The sequence below is a fragment of the Desmodus rotundus genome, chromosome 6 (genome assembly GCF_022682495.2).
Source record: "Desmodus rotundus isolate HL8 chromosome 6, HLdesRot8A.1, whole genome shotgun sequence".
NCBI classification, from domain to species: Eukaryota; Metazoa; Chordata; class Mammalia; order Chiroptera; family Phyllostomidae; genus Desmodus; species Desmodus rotundus.
In genome coordinates, this window is record NC_071392.1 from 104,692,932 (window position 1) to 104,712,109 (window position 19,178).

Sequence of the window (19,178 nt, forward strand, 5' to 3'; positions counted from 1 at the left end):
CTTCCAGATTGACAAAGTTGAGCTCTGAAGCTAATAATGAATGCATTTAACCAAATTTTAGTTGCAAGAAAGTTCCCAATGACATTTATTATTTTCTCCCTCGGGAAGAGAAATTACAAATTCTCAGGTGTCTTACGATTAATGGGAAAATATCAATCATATGTGTAACTAATATGTTGGGGAAACATTCATGGAAGACTTGTCTTTTGTCTCATTTAAACTTAGTCAGAAGAGCTACCTCCTTCCCTGCAGCTGGGTGAGAGCTGGGGTATAGAACTTGACTTTGCTAGCCACCACCTAAATTTAGAGCATAAAAAAAAGTCCAGGCCCGTGCAATAGTCAAGACACTAAGCTTGAATTCATGCAGTTGGGGCAGAGAGTGCTCAGTTTTCCCTCCCTCCTCTCCTCCTGCAGTTGGCTGAGTGCCATTTTGGAGGTGGGGGAAGGAGAAGAGGCAAGGGAGTCTAGAAAGTTCTTTTTGGCAGGTAGTATTATACCTTTGTGTTTGCGCTTTCTGGGCTTAGAATGGACTCTGTCGTGGTGGGTTTCTGGGTTCTCGGAGTCTCTCCACACCCCACCAGATGGAAGTTGCTGAGCTGTGGGTCTCTTGATATGGGTGAATCCAGCTCCTTTCTGGCTGGGCTATTGTGACTCCTTTCCCAGACCCTGGGGGTGTGGCCACTCACTTTCTACTTCCTTCTGCTGAGGTCACATGGCCCTTCTAGGCAGCCTGCCTGGAACACTCTGGCACAAACCCATACTGGCTCTTTCTTGTATTCTTTGCCTTGTCAAATTAGTGTCAAGCTGTAGTCTCTTTCTTCTGGCCAGAGGTCACTTTGGCCAGCCTCTTAGGCTTTTGTGTTCTCAGGTGTGACTCAGACACCCGTCTACTAGGTCTTCACAAACCCTTGGGGCACAATCAGATTTCAGTAGGAGGTATTGTTAAAGCCTTTCTAGTGCCTTGGAATTAAGAGAGCACAACAGTATTTAAAGGAAATCCCCTGGAGATCTCCAAAAATTATGTCAAATTCCTAACCATTTTCCACCTTTCAAACAAGTAAGGTTTTAAGAGTTCCTTTACTAGTTTTTGGCCATCTTTTTCTCTCTTTTTAAAAGCCCTACAAGTTGATATGTCTCACAGGCCTGGCCAAAACTTTCATTTTAATATCATGTTATATAATTTTAAATACAAGTCAAGATGTATAACAGCAAGCCTGATATGATTTCCGTTTTATAAAAACAATTCATTTTCATATATATATATGCACATATAAAAGACAGAATAATATACCTCAGTAGAGAGGATTACTGGAAATAATCTCATTGTCTTCTTTGTACTTTTTTAGTGTTTTAAGAATTTTGCATGCTGAATTTTAAAAAAAGATTTTATTTATTTATTTTTAGACAGAGGGGAAGTGTGGGAGAAAGAGAGGGAGAGAAACATCAGTGTGTGGTTGCCTCTCTCATGACTCCTACTGGGGACCTGACCCTCAACACAGGCATGTGCCCTGACTGGGAATCGAACCAGTGACTCTTTGATTCGCAGGCCAGTGCTCAATCCACTGAGCCACACCAGCCAGGGCTGCATGCTGAATTTGAACGATCATTCACTCAAGGGCAGGCAACCCTCTTTAAAATTTTTTTTTTCTGCACGAGGAAGACCCAGAGTGCGAGATGACATTTTAAGTGTTCAGCTGAGGTGTGTGTCTGTTGTTGGGCGGGTAGAAGATAAGGAGGAACAATTAGAAGTTAAAGAAATCCTATAAGCACTTCCCCTTGCTTTACAACTCTATTTATATCTCTTGATCTCTGGCAGCAACTGGGAAGGAAAAAATCCTGACAATATACATTCAGACACGCGGTCAGCATCATGAAGCTCTGGACGCCTCTACTGACGACATTCCTGTGTGCGGTGCTGCTGTCCACGCTGGCAGAAATTAAGGAAAAACCGGGTATAGGTGACAAGGCTGGGGCGGAAACAAAGGGAGGGAGTTGCTGTGCTTGTTTCCAGACAAGTGAAGGGGTGCTACTGTGTCGGGCACATCTGATTCAGGTCCCACCTGCCCTGGATCACCTGTTAGAGAATCACAATCTTTGTAGGCACAGAAATCTAAGAAGTTCCCGACCTGAGGTCCTTCAATGCTTCCTCTTCCAAGCTTGACAGTGGCAATGAGTGTGTGTCAAGTGCACTGATTGCACACTCCACTGTTATGCACACTCCACAGGTTATAAGAATATACTGTTTCCCCATGTCAGGCTATCTTTGGGTAGGGGGCACCAATACAGAGCTGTGGTATTTTCCCATACTTCCAGGAGCTCTGTGTCCCGGCTGTGTGTACTTTGATGAGCACCAAATGGGTATTTAGTAGATACCCTTCGTTTTAGTGGTAAGGTCTTTCCGAATGTGAAAATATAGAAAAGAGACATGAAATGTGTCCTTTGTGTGGCAGAGGTGGGGGCCATATAATAAGAAGAAGCAATCCATGGAGGGGGCCACAAAAATTGAGTGAGAGAGAAGATTTTGAAGAGAGGCTGAGTTATTAAAGGCATGGCCATCAAGGAGGAGAAGAAAAAGGAAGGAGGTCTGGTCCTTATTCTTCCTGGTCTGGCTGCCCACACTATAACTTGGGCGTGGTAATGAGGCTAAAGGATATTTCAGGATACGAGATCTCCTTTTACATAAACGTAGAGTTTATAGGAGGGCACACGAGGGCTAGAATGCAGAGTCCTATCCCTAGGATGCTCAAAGAGGACCTAGAGATCAGCAGGTAAGACCTCCGGGAGCAGAGAAGGCAAAAATCTCAGTGAAAGTGCAACAAGGAGGCTGAGGAAGGGATTTTCTTGCAGGATGGATAGATACCTTGCCGGGGACTTGGGCTTGGATTCTCGGCAGGGTTGTTAAGCCTTGGAAGGGCTTGTCTTCCCATGCTTCTTAACCTCTTACAGTTTCACCTCGATTGCAGGGGAGAAAATGTTCATTGAGGAGTGCTGGGGAAATCCAAGCATCAGAGAATGTACCAGGAAGTGTTCTAAATCCTTTAAATGTGCAAGCGTAAATTACACGTGCTGCTGGACCTACTGCGGGAACATCTGTTGGAAAACTACAGTGAGTTGGGGGGGTGTGCTTGGCTGTGTCGTCACGGATTCTCACCCTCTGCTCAGCTGCTGTTATTCCTAAATAGAGGACTGATGTACCCCAAATCCTAGGCATGAAAATAGCAGAAGACAATATCCCCTAAACCTGAAAAGCAATTCACTGACAAATAAACCAAGACATCAGGTTGGAGCACATTGCTTCTAATAATTATATAATTAACACCTATACTGCCCTCATTATATTACTCCACAGTTTGCCCTTTTCCTAATTTTCATCCAGATTTCTAACCATTGACTCCATGAGCCCTTTTGGCTCAGCCAGGCCCTGAATTTCCACCTTTCTGTGTTCCACCAGGCAATACAACATCTGCTATCCACTCAGAAGTAGGCAATTTCTATTGTTACCTGTCCCACGGTCTGGCGGGATGGGTAGTATTAAGCTTGGGAATGAGGGCTTGTCTCTCAGAGTTCTCTAGCCGCTTAACAACTAACCTTTCTTTCTTGCAGACAATCTATTCAAGACAGTGAAAACCGCAACCTCTTACTTGGGACGCCAGCCAGTTCTCACTGAGGGCTGGGCAGGAGCAAGACCCTGACAAATAAACTCACTTACCAACAATGGCCTTGGCTTTTTCTACTCTGTTTTGCTACCCTTGATTACCTTATTATGATGCTCAAAATGATTCTTATCCTACAGTGTACATAAGCTTCCAGCATTTCCCCATCTGATTACCTTAGAACTGATAGGCTAGTCTCCTGGGTTTCACAGAATAGAATTTATTTTCCACGTGACATTTTAATGTAGGCAATTGGCCAGCAGCCCTTTAATCAGTTTTTTAGAGAGCAGGTCTCCGGTAAATCAGTTTCTCGAAGGGTATGGGTAAACAATTCTAAAACGAACTTACATATACATGAGATTGAACAAATAAATGACTGGCAGATGACAGGCACCAGGTTTCTAACTGTCTGAGGAAAGTAGTTACAATATAAGCAAAGGGAAAATGCTAGAATGAACACTGGGGTACCCAGAGACATCAATATACACTTGACTTTAGATTAATCTACATACAGATAAACAGACAATGGAATAATTACAGATACCTGTGTACACATACATTAGCTATACATACCTGTATTTCCTAGCTATGCCTGCTGAAAAGGCTTAGAAGCAGTGATAGTACAGTAGCAATAAGCACACCAAGAGCCCAGATCTTGGGTTCTAGATACCACTTTCCAATTAATGAGCCAAAGCTCCTTAGAGCAATGGCTGATTCTAGAGCTGGGCTTCAAACATACAAGATGAGACTGGGGCATCTTTTAATGTCAGAAAGTAGGGAAATGCTCAAAATTTAAAATATTGAGAAATTGGAACCAACCCAAAGGAGCTCCCCGTGGCCAAAGCTGAGAACAATTTGAGCATAAAACTGCTGCTGCTGGTCTGTTGAAATAAAATGTTACAAAGTGAATGGAAAACTAGCAGACAACTTCAACATAAAACTACTATTAAAGATAAGGAAAAGTGAATATCGAAATATTTCTGTTGAAAAATTCTCCCCAAAGGGTGATACAACATTGCAACTTTAATTAAGATACCTGTAAACAAAGATTTTGACATATGAAAAATACATTTTGCCAGATATTTTAAAACTTAGCACATAAGTAGACAAAACAAAACAAAACAAAACAAGACAAAAAAACCCCCAGGCCCTGGCTAGCGTGGCTCAGTTGGTTGAGTGTTGTCCCCTAACCAAAAGGTCACTGGTTCTATTCTTGGTCAGGGCACATGCCCGGGTTGTGGGTTTGATCCCTGGCCAGGGTGTGTGCAGGAGGCAGCCAATTGGTATTTCTCTTGCACTGATGTTTCTCCCTCCCTCTCTAATGAGAATAAAATAAACCCTTAACCCCCCACCCCCGTAAGAAAGATAAGAAGTAAGAGATTAACAGAACACAAAAAATTGAAGAAAGGGATAAAAGTCATCTTATAAATAAAGATTTTTGACAAGATACTCAAGACAATAAATTCAACTAAGCTTTAGGAGGCATTGCGAAAAAGAATGAAAAAAGCCGGGAGACCAAAAACAAAATGTGAAAAGTAAAAACCATAAGAAAGAAAAAGATTAATAACGAATATGGGCAAAGAAAATCTAAATATATAGTAACTGGAGTTTTTCAAAAAAAGAAAAGCAACTGATGTTAACAATGATAATTCAAGTAAACTTTCTGTCAATAGAGGGAAACCTGAAGCGACATAAAAAAGGACCGTCATGAGCCCAGCGACAATGGCCCAGAAGAGTCTTGGGGATCAGATGTTGGGTGCCCCCTGACTTGGAGTCCTACTTCTACGTTCTCACAGCCTCTCCCTAACCATTTTCAGGAAGTGAGCTCTTCCCACCTAAGACACTGGAGTCTGTGTTACTGGATGGGTATGCTCCTAGAGAATGTCATTTTAATGGTAAAATTTTAAATTTAGGAATAACTTCCTTTGGATAGAGCCTTCCTTGAGTCCTTCATGTCATGCCCATTCCAATGTGGGGGGAGCCGAAGTGCATGTCTTGGTGGTAGATATTGCACTCAGCACCTTAACCCAACCCTTGCATTCCAGAAACTTCTGGTGGCTTCTTAATTAGGCATCCTGAGTTTGTTATGCCACAGACAACTACTAGGTGTGGGGTGGGGCACACCTTGCTGCTGAAGGCGTTAGTATAGGCCCACCTGTGAGCACTGGGCACACCCAAAAGGTGGAAAAGAGGCAGGAGTTGACCAACATCATGATGTATGAGATGAGAGATACTTCTAGAATACTCCCATGTGAATTGACACAAGGAAGGAGCAGGTCTGGAGCATGAGAAGGGAACAAATAATGCAAAACCCGTGGTGACGGTTAGACTAAGTGTTCTGCAGGCGGAGATTTAATATTATGGAGACCCAGATCGTGGCAGAACGTGCATTTGCTTCTTTTTCTGCTTCCATGAGATTCAAGGTCTCCCAGGTGTCCCTGCTCCTCTACCCTGCCAAACATGGAAGCACACCGCTGCTCCTATGACAGAACAGGCAGTGTTGTCCAGGTGAGCACTGCTTCCAGCCATAGCATTCTAGGAGAGGTCTCTGAGTTCTGTGGAACAGAGTGGAGTGTCCAGAGAACTGTCTGGAACACAGGTCAGGACACCAGTTATGACAAGGAAGAAGAACAACAGATTCCAGTATAATTCATGACCTACAACACTCATGCCGGGGGCAAGGAATAGGCCAGCCTGGCAGCCACAGGGCACCCACGTGGCAGGGAGCACTGGACTTGGACGTGGGAGGTCATTCTCTCCCTATGTGGGCCCTTGCAGGTCACCTTGCTTCACTTAATAGTCTCTTCTGGGGTGTTTGAGGCACAGCCAAGCCTGGGAAGATGCTTGCAGAGTGAGGTTTTCTGAGAAAGAACCAATAAGAACTTCTGTAGAGCTCCCTTCCCACCTGCCTACCTCTGACAATGCCTGTGATGGTGGTTGGTCATGACCTCTCTCCCAAGGCCCCCTTGTCCAAGGGCAGCTCTCAGTATGTACAGGTGGAGAAGATGCTCAGAATCAGGAGCCCTGTGATGCCTCCGAGGTAGGCAAGAGGCTCTGGCCTGATGGAGGCAGATGTCCTCCTCCAATGTCTCCTGCACTGATGCCAGGAGGCACTGGCCTGCAGGGTCAGGCTGCACACCCGCCTGCAGCGGGGCCTGCCTGCCTGCCTGTGACCTCCACACTCGACTCCATGCCCCGAGGGACCACACGTGACTCAGTCCCTGGTCTCTCCCCAGGACCATTTCAGAGGCACTGTGGTTACACAGATAGGGAGCCTGGACCCCAGGGATTGATTCTCACTGACTCACCAGGAGACCATGGACAAGACTCCCAGCATCCTGTGCCAGTTAGTCCTTGGCAGCCTCACAATGGAACCACCTGTCCCCCTCACCCCGTGACTCTCCTCTGGATTAAAAACAGAGAGAGAGATGGAGGCCATCAGGAGGAGGACCTGGGGCAGGTAGGAAGCACTCTGTCACTGGAAGGCACTGGAGTCTGAGGCCCTGGCACCGTGTTCCAGGCCACATGGTGAGAGTGGCCGTCCTGATAGAGGCTGCAGTGGGGGACCTGCATGGGCTCACACACTCATTCCTGTGCCCGAGGTCTCCCCACAGCAGAGAAGCAACTGGAACACAGGGAGGCCAGAGGAAGTGCCCTTTGGCAGCCAGGGCATGCGTGACCCCTCCCTCTCCCTGGTTTGGGCAAGTCACTTAACTTCCTGGGATTCATTTTCTTCTGCATAAAGAGACAATTATCTGAACTTTACAAGGAGAATGGAGAGAAAGGGACAAGTGTGAGTCAAGTTTAAGAAGAGGCCTCCTTGCCCTGGCCAGGTGGCTTGGTTGGTTGGAGTGTTGTCTCGTGTACCAAAAAGTTGTGGGTTCAATTCCCAGTCAGAGCACATACCTAGGTTGTGGTTTCGATCCCTGGGCAAGATGCATACAAGAGACAATCAATGTATCTCACACCGATGTCTCTCTCTCCACCCCCCTTCCCATCTCTCTAAAATCAATAGAAACATCTTCTCAGGTGAGGATTAAGAAAAAAAAGAAGAGGCCTCCTGGGGGGGCCCCCTATTCTATGCCCCAGAGTTTAGTGCCCCCCATCTCCTGGTTCACTTGGCCCTTCTGACTCAGGGCGAAGATGTTCTTGTTAGCACTGGGGGACGATGCACAGGAACAGTTCTTCCCTCTGGGAGTGCTGGTTCAGTGAGCAGAGCAAGAAGGGGGTTGAGCCTCCAGGGGCCTGGCAAGGGTGCGTGGGCCAAAAGGAGAGAGAGCAGAGAGGCAGGACAAGGGGAGAGGGCCCGGAGAGGTGGGGCACGCTGGGCTCTGCACTGGTTTCTCAATAAGCCACAAGTCCCAGGCATTTTTTCTGGTTTATTGGACAGGAACAAGCCTTCCAGACAGGCGAGAATGGCATTGCTGCTGACAGCCCGGTGCCTGGGACCTGAGGTCCTTGTTCTTTTTGGTTCAGTCTTCAGTGTGGGGCTGGGGGTGCAGCGTGCACAGCCCAGTCCCGGTCCTGCTCAGAGAGTGTTCATGCAGATGCTTCCACAGAAGCTCAAACAGCATATGTTATTGGCTTGACATTCTCTGTGATGTTTACAGGGGCGTCTGCACAAATGTATCTTGATTCTCTTCTCACACTCCTTGATTTCTGTGGGTAGCTGTGTACCTGAAATTGAGCCGGAGCAGCGTCATGGAAGCAGGCCACACAGTGCACTCCTCTTAGACAGCAGAACCCAGGCCCCATGCGTGGCACTCTGGGGCTCCCCGGGACCTCATTTTCGACCCCTTACCCACCCTGGTGATTAGTTGTGTCTTCAACCCATTGCCCCCATTCTCTATCAATGGAGCTCAGGGCCTGGGCGCCCTGGACCCTCTTCTTACTCCTGCAGCCAGGACCCTCTCTCATCTTAGTCATGGCCTCGGTGAAGTCACCCCGTACAATCTGCACTCTGACTCCGAGACCTCGGTGGAGTCTGAGACATCTGTAAGCCCTCCCCCATTTTCCATGATTTGCAGGGTTCAGAGAAGATGAACTTGCCTGTCCACCCTCCCTCTCCTCTTTTCACTGTCTGTGGTACCCCTGCCCCTTCCCACAAAGTAACACTCACAATATTTCCCTTTCACTGTCACCATCCTGGTCCTCTGATGATAACTTTAATGTGACCATTTATACCCTAGCATCACTTCCATAAACATCTTGGGCTGTTGACCTGTCTCAGGTGTGCACACACCAAAGAATCGTCGTTTTGCCTTCCTGTCTGATACTCAGCTCTGTGCACCTGTCACTTGTGTGTGTACCACATGTCCATGTGGCTCTGGATTTGGGGAATGGAGAATGGAAAGGTGTAGGCTGCCCTCCACCCCCATTGCTGGTCCCAGGGCTGGGTAAAGGGGCGGGAGGGCCATGGTTTGGGAGGACCCAGAGTCTTCAGTGCTGGGGTCGGAGCAGGAGGTGCCAAAAGGCTCCAGTTCCCAGGTCCTCCTTAGCTGGACACAGCCCCTCATGCCTCCTCCCAAGCCTGCCCCCCAGTCCCTCACCTACTCTGCATCCTGATCCGACTATGGGGCCCTCCCTGGGCCTGCAGCAGCAGCAGCAGCACGCAGAGGAGCAGAGTGGGCAGCAGAGCCTGGGACGCCATGACTCAGCCAGAGCAGGGAGCTCTGAGACTGGCACAGACTTTCCCAGAGAGCTGGTGTGAGGAGGGAAGGAAAGGAAGGGTGTCCTGGGCTCCTCCCTGCCTCCACTGGCCAGGCCAGGGCAGGGCAAGGAGCGCTGGCTTCCTCCCCTGTGCCTGGCCGTCCCACGGCCTGTTCTGTGTGGGACTTGGGCTTCTGCCCTTCCTGTCACGTAACTACCCCTCCTGTTGCAAACGGAACTTTTATCCTGAAAGCTGTAATCTATTTCTATTTTCTCATTGCAAAGTAACTTACAGAAAAAGAAAAAGGTAAGTCAGGAATGACAATAATCTCACTGCCTAGAATTAACCTAGACTCAGTGTAGAGCAGACCCTTGAACAACCCGGATTTGAACAGCGCAGGGTCACTTATGCTTGGAATCTTTTTCAGTAAATACTGTTGGCCCTTGGGTATCCTTGGCTTTCTCGTCTGCAGCTTTAAGTAACCCAAGATCAAAAATGATTTCTTTTCTTTTTTTCTTTACATTTCTAAACTCAGGATTAAAAAAAAAATACTGTTTTCCATCTGCCATTGGCTGAATCCATGGATGCTAAGGGCCAACTATAGTTGAGAGTTGGGGGAGGCCAAAGTTGTGAGTGGATTTTTGACTGCGCTGGGGACGGTGCTCCTGACCCTCACATTGTTCAAGGGTCACCTGTGTTATCCTTTTAGTTTCTTTGCACGTTGAATATGAACAGTTCTTTGTTCTCTCACCTTCTGAATCACCCGCCTTTCATTATCCATCTTGTCCCGCCCTCATTTAATCGGGACAGTGTTTCACAAAACTTGGCTTTCCATGGTGGTCCAGCTCTCGTTTAAAGTGAACACCTATGGTCAAGCATTTGTGCTGTACCAGTTACTGATAGACAATGTCATGTTGAGAATTTTTACTCATAAGTCCTGAATTTAAAAAAATATTAAAGTTATTGGTATAACAATCAGTTATGTAACTATTGGTTAATAGTTACACATGTTCCTAGTGTACAACGCTATCATACATCTGTATGTAGCACTGCGTGCCCACCACCCAAAGTGTAGTCACCATATACTTGACCCCCTTCATTCTCTTCATACTCCTCCCACCCCCTTCCCCTCAGGTAACCACCATACTGTCGTGTTTGTCTATGAGTTTGTTTGTTGGTTCTGTTTTATATCTCATAAATGAGTGAAATCATATGGTTCTTGTCATTTTCCATCTAATTGACATTGCTTAGCATGATACTCTCAAGATTTACTATGGTTTTTTGCAAATCCCATCCTTTTTCATGGCTGAGTAGTATTCCATTGTACATATGTACTGCATCTTCTTTATCCAATCATTCACTTAGGTTGTTTCCGTGTCTTGGCTACAGTGAATAATGCTGCAATGAACACAGGGGTACATATATATTTATAAATAAATGTTTTGAAAAACTTGGGGTAGATACCCAAACGAGGGGTTGCTGGGTCATATGGCAGATCTATTCTTAATTTTTTGAGGAATCTCCATAGTAGCTGTACCAGTTTACATCCTCAGTAGTGTGCGAGGATTCCTCTTTCCTCCCATCCTCTGCAACACTGGTTGCTTCTTGTCTTATTGATAACAGCTAATCTAACAGTTGTGACGTAGTATCTCATTGTGGTTTTGATTTGCATTTCCCTTCCAGCTGGTGAAGTTGAGCATCTTTTCATATATGTGCTGGCCATTTATATGTCTTCTTGGGAAAGTGTCTGTTGAGGTCCTCTGCCCATTTTCTAATTATTTTTTTGTTGTTGAGCTGTGGGAGTTCTTTTGTGGGAGTTCTTTTCTGGATATTAGCCTCTTATTGGAGGTCTTTTTTGCAAACATCTTCTCCCATTTAGTTGGTTGCCTTGATTTTAAACTAATGTAAGGGAAGTGGAATTTGTGGATGAAAGAATAAATAGGTATCTCAGGTGTATGTAAATAAAGATACATACGCCCGTGTGCCCAATATAAGGTCCCTCTTTGATATTTGGTGAACCAAATCTATTCCTTCTAAAGTCCTTCCTATTTGGCCTCTTTTTATTCACATAAAAGTCACACGGCATCTGGTGGGAGATGATGTTATGCTTTCATTAGCAAAGGAGAATCAGTGCAGAAGAGGGTTAGGCCTTCCATAGCCCACACACAAGCCAAAGGGAAATAGGTCAACAGACCATTCTCCACGCCCAGTCGATGGATCGACGCAAGTGCAGTAGGTAAAGGCTCTAGACTGGGGTCTGTTGGGGGAGGCCAGAGCTGCGACCCAGGCACACAACGTGCCTCCTAGCTTAGAGGGAGCTACTGCTCACATCAAAGAAAGCCCAGTACTTTGGATGGGTGAGTACTGAAGGAAACAGCCTGTGATCTGACCAACACGTAGTTACTGGGCAGAACGTAAAGATCTGCTACTACCAAAATCAGCATTGAGTTCTAGGCCTTTGATCTTTATTATTCTGCATTCCTGCCCCCTGTTCCGGGACACTACCTCCCTTCCCCCTTCCCAAGGAAGAAGAGTCCAGATAAAAGAGCTGTCGGCTCACTACCTCCACAGACACTCAACTCAGACACCTTCAGAGGTAGGTGGGGGGAAGGGTCTTGAGGCATAGGCTTTTATCTGTGGCTTGCAGGCTGAGTTCCCTGCTCAGGTGGTGTCAACATTATTCCCGTGAGGTGGGGATCATTGTCTCTGTTGTTCAAATTTGAAATGGAGATAGAGGTGATATGACCTGCCTGAGGTCCCGAAGGTAAAAGGGACAGAGATGAAATAAGAAACCAGCATTCCTGACTTGCAATTCAATACTTCCTCTCCTTTAACATTACCTGGAAAGCCCAGGGGTCCTGAGTTTTGTGGGGTGGGAAGTAGTTCTGTGTCTTTGTGATACCTAGGGACGTTTTCATTGCTCTATACTCTATCTCAGGACGGCCAAAGAATCCACGCAGCACTCCCTATGTGAGTAGTACCCGGCCTGGCCGTGATGATGCTTCTCTTCTCTGGGATCACTTAGTACCTCTGAGTTGTGCAAAGAAGGGCATTGGGCATCCCCAGATCCTGGACACCCTTTAAGGGCAAGTAGGGAACTCAGAAAACTGGACTAAACATGAAACTTTTAAATGAACAGATGTCAAAGCTCTGGACAATTCAAATCCAGAATGATATTTTTAAATACCAATAAACAGCTTTGTAGAACATATTAATTTGGGTTTATTGTGTTTCTGTCACTATGTGCCAGTCTTCTTCCTTCTTTGTGCAAAAGGCAGGTGCCAGGAATCCCAACCCATGCCCAGCTTCACCCAGTTACGTCATACCTCATATCCTCACCTGTACGTGGTTAACCATGTTCTTTGCACACCTGTCTTGCTCTGAGCTGGTGCTTCAGAGGACCAGAAGAATGCTCTGAGCCACACTCGAGGCTTTCCTGGGCAATGCTCACTGGCTCTCCTGTGCACAAAAGCCAAGCATTGTGAATTATAGGGGTATGGAAGCCTACCATGCTCAGAGATAGTTCTTCTTTGGCCTGGAGCATCACCAATTAAGTTGTAGCCTTTGATGTACATATTGCCCAATGGCAAATGAAACCTCAGCACTTTAACTTGGCAATTTTCCTTCCTCAAGCCGTGCCAACGCAAGCTGGCAGGGATGTGGGTTCTGAATGGAGTAGGTTGCAGAGCAGATGTAAGCACTGAAGAGTAGAATTCCCCAAAAAGCTGACCTTTTACATTTTAAGGGCTTCTCTTCTTTTTCCCTCTATCTTTTCCATAATCTCCTCTTTCTTGTTCTTGTCTCTGCTCAAGTCACCTAAATCCAATTTGCCTCAAAGTCAAGGACTCAATGATTCACATGCCTAAAACTTGCGTTTACATCATCTATGTAGATGTAAGTTTTTTTTAAAAAAATTGATTCTAGAGAGAGGGGAAGGAAGAGAGAGAATCATTGATGTGAGAGAGAAACATCAATCAGGTTCTTCTTGTAGGCACCCCGACTGGGACCAAACCCATGACCCAAGCACGTGTCCTGACCGAGAATTGAACAGGTGGCCTTTCGGTTTGTGGGATGACGCCTAACCCACTGAGCCGCACTGGCCAGGGCTGTAGAGGAAAGCTTTAAGAGTCCCCTGACCAGTTGTTGGCCGTCATCTTTTCTCAAGTCCCAATGAGTAATCCATTTCATCGCTTTCCCTGGAATCACTCCGGTACTCTTTGTTTTAGGGCCTCGACTAAACTATAACATTCAGCTACATATGTTCTTAAATAGAAAATCAGGACACTCAGGGTGTTCTGTTATTCCAATTTTATAAAAACAATGACTGCAACCTTAAAGGATACACATATCCTGGTTATCTCTGGGGTGGTGGAATTCCTAATGCGTATCCATTTTTTTCTTTGTATTTTTTGTTTTACAAATTATACAATCTGCACATTTATTGGTTTTTAATTGCAAAAACAGTAACACATTTTTTAAAGAAATAATTTTGCAAAGGAAGCGGTTTGCAATGTGAGATGGGGAAGAAGCGTGGGGAAGCCAATGGCTAGCTTGGTATGTTGTTAGGTGCCAGAGGGTGAAAAGGAAAAGTAGGAGGAAGAATAACACAATATTCACCAGCACTTTCTCTCTCTTTCCTACCCTATTCTCCTTAATTCCTTTTCTGCCCCTCGCAGCATTTGGAGAAGACCTGTCTTGTGCCAGAACTTAACCCAAACATACGTAGAGACAAGCATGAAGCCCTGGGTTCTCCTACTCATCATGTGCATCTGTGGGGTGGAGACGCTTCCGCCTGTGCTGGGAGGTGTCAGGAACAAACTTCTCTGTAGGTGGTGTGGCAAGGGAGGAGGGTGTTCTGCCCAGGCCTGGGGTCCATGGCATAACTGATTCAGGGCTCACTTTCCAGGATCACCCTTCACAGGATCCTCCTTCAAGCGGAGACATCCAAGTAAGCTTAGGTTGGATATTCCCAGTCTGATGTCCTTTCAAGCTCTCTCTCCCAGATCCGAGAGCAGCGCTGGGTATATGGAAAGGCAATGTAGCTTTTGTCTGCATTTCATAAGCTCACAGGAAGTAACAGTCTGCAAGGTCAGACTGTTGGGTAAAAGAAACACCAGCACAGAGCTGCCCTCCGAGCCCATGTTTTCAGAGTCTCTGTGCCTGATCTGAGTGAGCCTTTGGTGAATACCAGAAGGGTAATATTTTAACACCAACACATTCACTTAGCTTGAAGGAAAAAATCTTTTCAACCATGAAAAATAGACAAGATAAGTAAGATGTATTTGGCGAGTCAAAATTTGGGGTCATCTGATAAAAACATGGGGATAATGAAGGGACTGAGAGGGGAGGCTCTGGGCCAGTGGAAGATACGGAATTTGGGGAGAGGCTGAACGGTGAGGTGGCATCATCAGGACAGTCTTAGAGAGTACTGTGTTCAGTGAAACACGTTAGACATAGAAAGACAGATGCCACGTGATTTCACTTGTACATGGAGCCTAAACAACAAACGAAGGAACGAACAAGCAGACCAGAAACAGGCGCACAGATACAGAGGACATTTCCATGGCTGCCAGATGGGAAGGGGGTGGGGAGGCTGGGTGAAAAAGGTAAAAGGGTTAACAAGTGCAAACGGGTAGTTACAGAATAGTCACGGGGTTGTAAAGGACAGCCCAGGGAATACGGTCAGTCATATCGTAATGACCGTGGGTGATATCAGGTGGCTACTAGACTTACTGTGGGATCACTTCATCAGTTACAGAAATGCCTAATCTTTTGGGTCGTATACCTGAAACTAATGTAATATTGCCTGTCAACTGTAAGTAAAAAATAAAAATTATTAAAAAATAAAAATAAAAGTTAAAGAGGAGAGAGGACAGGAAAGGGGGAAAGTGGGTTTCTAGTCTCTCCCAGCTCAGTTTTCCATTCTGCAAACTGGGTGTGGAAGTCGAAGCCAGAGGGTACGGCAGGCCCTGAAAGAGGGCCGGGAGGCCCGAGACACCCTGGGGACCTGTGTCAGATGGAAGTCACGCCACACGAGGGTGATCTCTTGTGAAAAGTCACTGGCTAGACTTCAAGCAAAGGGTTTCTTGGAAAGACAGAGAAATACTTTATGGCTCTGGGCTCAGGTTTCAGAGCTCAGGGATTGTTAAGCTTGAGAAGGGTTTCTTCTCCAGACTGTGAATGGATAGGCCCTGCCAACTCCTACCATCTCACTTCCAGATGAAGTAAGAACAATTGAGCAATGCTGGGTACAGCCTCCGATGAAGTATTGTGCACAAAGGTGCACCAAGTTACGTGGATGTATACGACCAAATCATTCGTGCTGCTGGACCTTCTGTGGCAACATCTGTTTGAACAATGAGTGAGTTGCTTGGGGAGGGAAGGTTGGGCCTGGGTACACTTCCTACTGCCCGTCAGAGGATGTGACCTGGAACAGAAGGTGGCAGTCACCCAGCTCCTGGTCAAAGAGACAGGACGCATAAGGCAATGCCTTCCGATCTCCGCACCTAAGCGGCCACTCGCTGTAAAATAAACCCAAATACCAACACAGGAGCCTCTACTCCTTTCTCACTCTCATTCAGTCCCCCTGAAATATCATCCTTCCTTTTGTTCATCCTCCCTTTGTCCAAGGCCCCAGTTATTACCTCCTCAGTCTGTTCTCTCCATTGACCCCTCGTCTCATCCAGGCCCCAGGACAGTCGGTCTCTACTATGCACTCAATTGACAAACCCCTTGGGTGAACTTGCTTAAAACTGGGTAACTCCTGACCTTACAGAAACAATACTTGTTCCCATCTTCATTAAGTGGGACCAAGGGTTATTAAGTTTGGGAATGGATGTCCCCCAGGGTTCCCTGATTTTTCAACACTTAATGTTTCTCTTCTAGAGAACCCTTTGCATCAATACTCAGCGCTGGTTCAAGCTGACTCCCCAGTAGTGTGGGCAGGAGGATGACTACGTGGTGTGAGACAAGTGCTGGCCGGCTCCCTGCTGCAGTACCCACAGGCTCCAGCTGAGGACCTCTCTGTTCTGTCCTTGACCTCTCTGTTCTGAGAAGGCTCAAGTCTTTGCCAAATAAACTGATACACCAACCTGTGGGCTTTGAATTTTTTTTCCCTACTCCCTCCCTGTGACTTCATTTCTCTTATTATAATCCCCAACTCTCCCAACAGTTGTTCCCATCCCTTTATGGGCCCAGGCACCCAACTCGGCCTTCCCAGTTAGATCTAGGTATTAGTCAAGGAAGCTCATGGCTGTAGCAAAAATACAGAGATTTATATGAGTGAATCAAAAAACTGTGGTACATTTACACAATGGAATACTACGCAGCAGAAAGAAGGAGCTCCTGCCCTTCGTGACAGCGTGGATGGAACTGGAGAGTATTATGCTATGTGAAATAAGCCAGGCAGCAAAGGACAAACACCATAGGATCTCACTTGTAAGTGGAACCTAATCAACAAAACAAACAAAGGAGCAAAATAGAACCAGAGACATGGAAACAAGGAACAGACTGACAGTGACCAGAGGGGAGGGGGATATCAGGGGAGAGAGGGGAAGGGTCTAGTCAAGGAACATGTACAAAGGACCCCTGGACAGGGGCCACAGGGTTGGAATTGACTGTGGGCAGGGTAGGGGAGAGCAATGGGGGAAGAACTGGGACAAGTATAATAGAACAACCATAACAGAAGTCTCATGGGGTTATCGCAGTCAAAGTTTGCTCTCATCCACAATACCTGAACCAAATGAAAGTAGGGACACAACGCACCAAACCCTACGGGATGCTGCCGGAGCAGTTCTGAGAAGAAGGACCTTCATAGCAATTAACATTGAAACTCAGAAGAAGAGGCCCTGGCTGGTGTAGCTCAGTGGACTGAGCATGGGCCTGGGAACCAAAGGGTTTCCGGTTCGATCCCCAGTCAGGGCCCATGCCTGGGTTGTGGCCCAAGCACCAAGTAGGAAGTGTGAAAGAGGCAACCACACACTGATGTTTCTCTCCCTCTCTTCCTCCCTCCCTTTCCCAGCTCTCTAAAAATAAATAAATAATAAAATCTTTAAAAAAAAGAAAAAGAGACATCTCAAATAAACAACCTAACTTTTAACACCTCAAGAAACTAGGAAAGAAGAAACAGCTAAGAAAGGATATAAAGACCAGAGCAGAAATAAGTGAAATAGAGACCAGAAAAACAATAGAAAGGGTTGATGAAACTAAGAGCTGTTCTTTTCTGAATTTTAGTTATTATGTTCTTTCTTTATAAAATTCCCATTTTTGTCCTTCTCTGTATCTTCTATGTCTTTGCTGACACTTTCTACTTTTCCATCAGTTCCAAGGGTGCTCGTAATTGCTTGATGCAGAATTTTTATAATATCTACTTTAAAGTGTTTGTCAGATAATTCCAACATTTATTTCACCTTGGAACTGGAGGCTGTGGATAGTCTTTTTCTATTTGGCGGATATGTTCCTCTTCCTTCATTTGCTACCGCATTTGGGATTGCACATTGAACAGTTTGAACACTAGCTTATGAGACTCCGACTCTCAATGCAGGAGGCTGGTGTTATGTTTTCAAAACTAATTGAAATGGTCAGTCTCAGGCTGAAAAGTTTGCCCCGTCTTCTGCGGGTTGTGATTCCGAGGTCAGTTCAGTTTTCAGAGCCTTTTCAGTTATTTTGGTATCTTCCCTGCATATATGCACCACCTTGTGGCTAGTCTGGGACCTAAGCGGTGGTGTGTCTGTTAGTTCGTCTCTCCAAGTTCTCTGTCAAAGGTCACACCCATGCACGCAGGGCTTGGGGGTGAACCCAAGAGTAAACAGACAACTTGATGGGTTCGCTTTCCTGACTTCCTCCCTCTGTGATCCCCCCAGTACTTTGTTTCCCCAAGGCTCCCAAAAGCTGGGGCTTTGGTTACCCTGCTCTGTTAGGCATTTCTACAACTACATCCTCATCCAGGACCAAGTGGTGGGAGAACAAACAGAGAGAAAAAGAGATGGACTGTCCACCCACTCTCTTAGGATTACAGCTGCACCCAGCAGAGAAAGATTTCCCTCCTTCAGAGTTTTGGCTCCTTCCAACCCCCACACAGCTGCTGCCAGCCCTACCATAGAATTTCTCCAGGACCACGGGACGGGAGAACACAGAGAGAAAGAGAAAAAGCAGGGGATTTCTGAGCCTCTTCTGAGCATCCAGGTTTCCCTTTCCATGCATCAAACCAAAATTATAGGGTTTTCCCCCAAGTTCTCTCTTTCTGTCCCCTGCTGCTTATTTCCAGGTTAGCCAGGGGATACCAGATGGAAAAAAATTCCAGTAAACTCATCACCAGTAATGTGGTGCTTGAATTCTTGACTTCTTTCCCAATCGGCCTGCTGTTACTTACTTTCCAGTTTTTACAGTGGGAGAGAGAAGGAATCAGAACCAGGAAATAGTTTGTATCCCTGGAAGTGGGCTCAGTAGGCCTCTAGTGGGGGAGTTTGTGAGCTGAGTTAGTAGTTCGTTGGTTTATTGTCGCTGTGGTTATTTCGAGTGCACTGCAGACCTCAAATTCCATCTTCAGGACATGAACACCTGTGTTTAGGGTGCAGCTGGCCTTACCAGATGATCTTTTTCCAGGTGGCCGCCCCGCTCTCAGCTTTGTGCTCTCTGGGAATGACCCGGCTTCTGCAAGTTACTTGTTAACTAAGTGTTCCTAGTCGGACTGTGAGCGCAGTGGTGGGGGTCGGGGCCCATTCTCTGCTGTTCTGATTGTCTCGGGCTGAGGCAGACACTGTGTTCCTGGGTCTCGGTGACATTGTCTTGCTAGTGACCCTGCTCTTCCTGCACCCTCAGGACAAAGTTCTGAATCTGGCCAGTCTTTCTGCCCCTCCCCCAGCTGCACTGAGATT

The 19,178-nt window shown here is 46.3% G+C and overlaps 3 protein-coding genes across 3 annotated transcripts; 2 read left to right on the forward strand and 1 right to left on the reverse strand.

Moving 5' to 3' along the window:
* Positions 1-1,849: 1,849 nt before the first annotated feature.
* Positions 1,850-8,106, forward strand: WFDC11 (WAP four-disulfide core domain 11; the record flags this gene model as incomplete). The annotated part of the gene is made up of 3 exons (XM_053927405.1): positions 1,850-1,952; positions 2,964-3,106; positions 8,044-8,106. Coding segments are annotated over 3 exons (309 nt in total), but the record flags the coding sequence as incomplete, so codon positions are not given.
* Positions 8,107-8,181: 75 nt separating this feature from the next.
* LOC112303800 (WAP four-disulfide core domain protein 10A) lies at positions 8,182-9,303 on the reverse strand. The gene is made up of 2 exons (XM_024559324.2): positions 9,207-9,303; positions 8,182-8,330 (listed from the first exon to the last, which is right to left on the reverse strand). Exons 1-2 carry the CDS (start codon positions 9,301-9,303, stop codon positions 8,182-8,184), a joined length of 246 nt encoding a protein of 81 aa, XP_024415092.2.
* Positions 9,304-14,037: 4,734 nt separating this feature from the next.
* WFDC9 (WAP four-disulfide core domain 9) lies at positions 14,038-16,228 on the forward strand. The gene is made up of 3 exons (XM_024559291.2): positions 14,038-14,128; positions 15,523-15,664; positions 16,189-16,228. Exons 1-3 carry the CDS (start codon positions 14,038-14,040, stop codon positions 16,226-16,228), a joined length of 273 nt encoding a protein of 90 aa, XP_024415059.2.
* Positions 16,229-19,178: the final 2,950 nt, after the last annotated feature.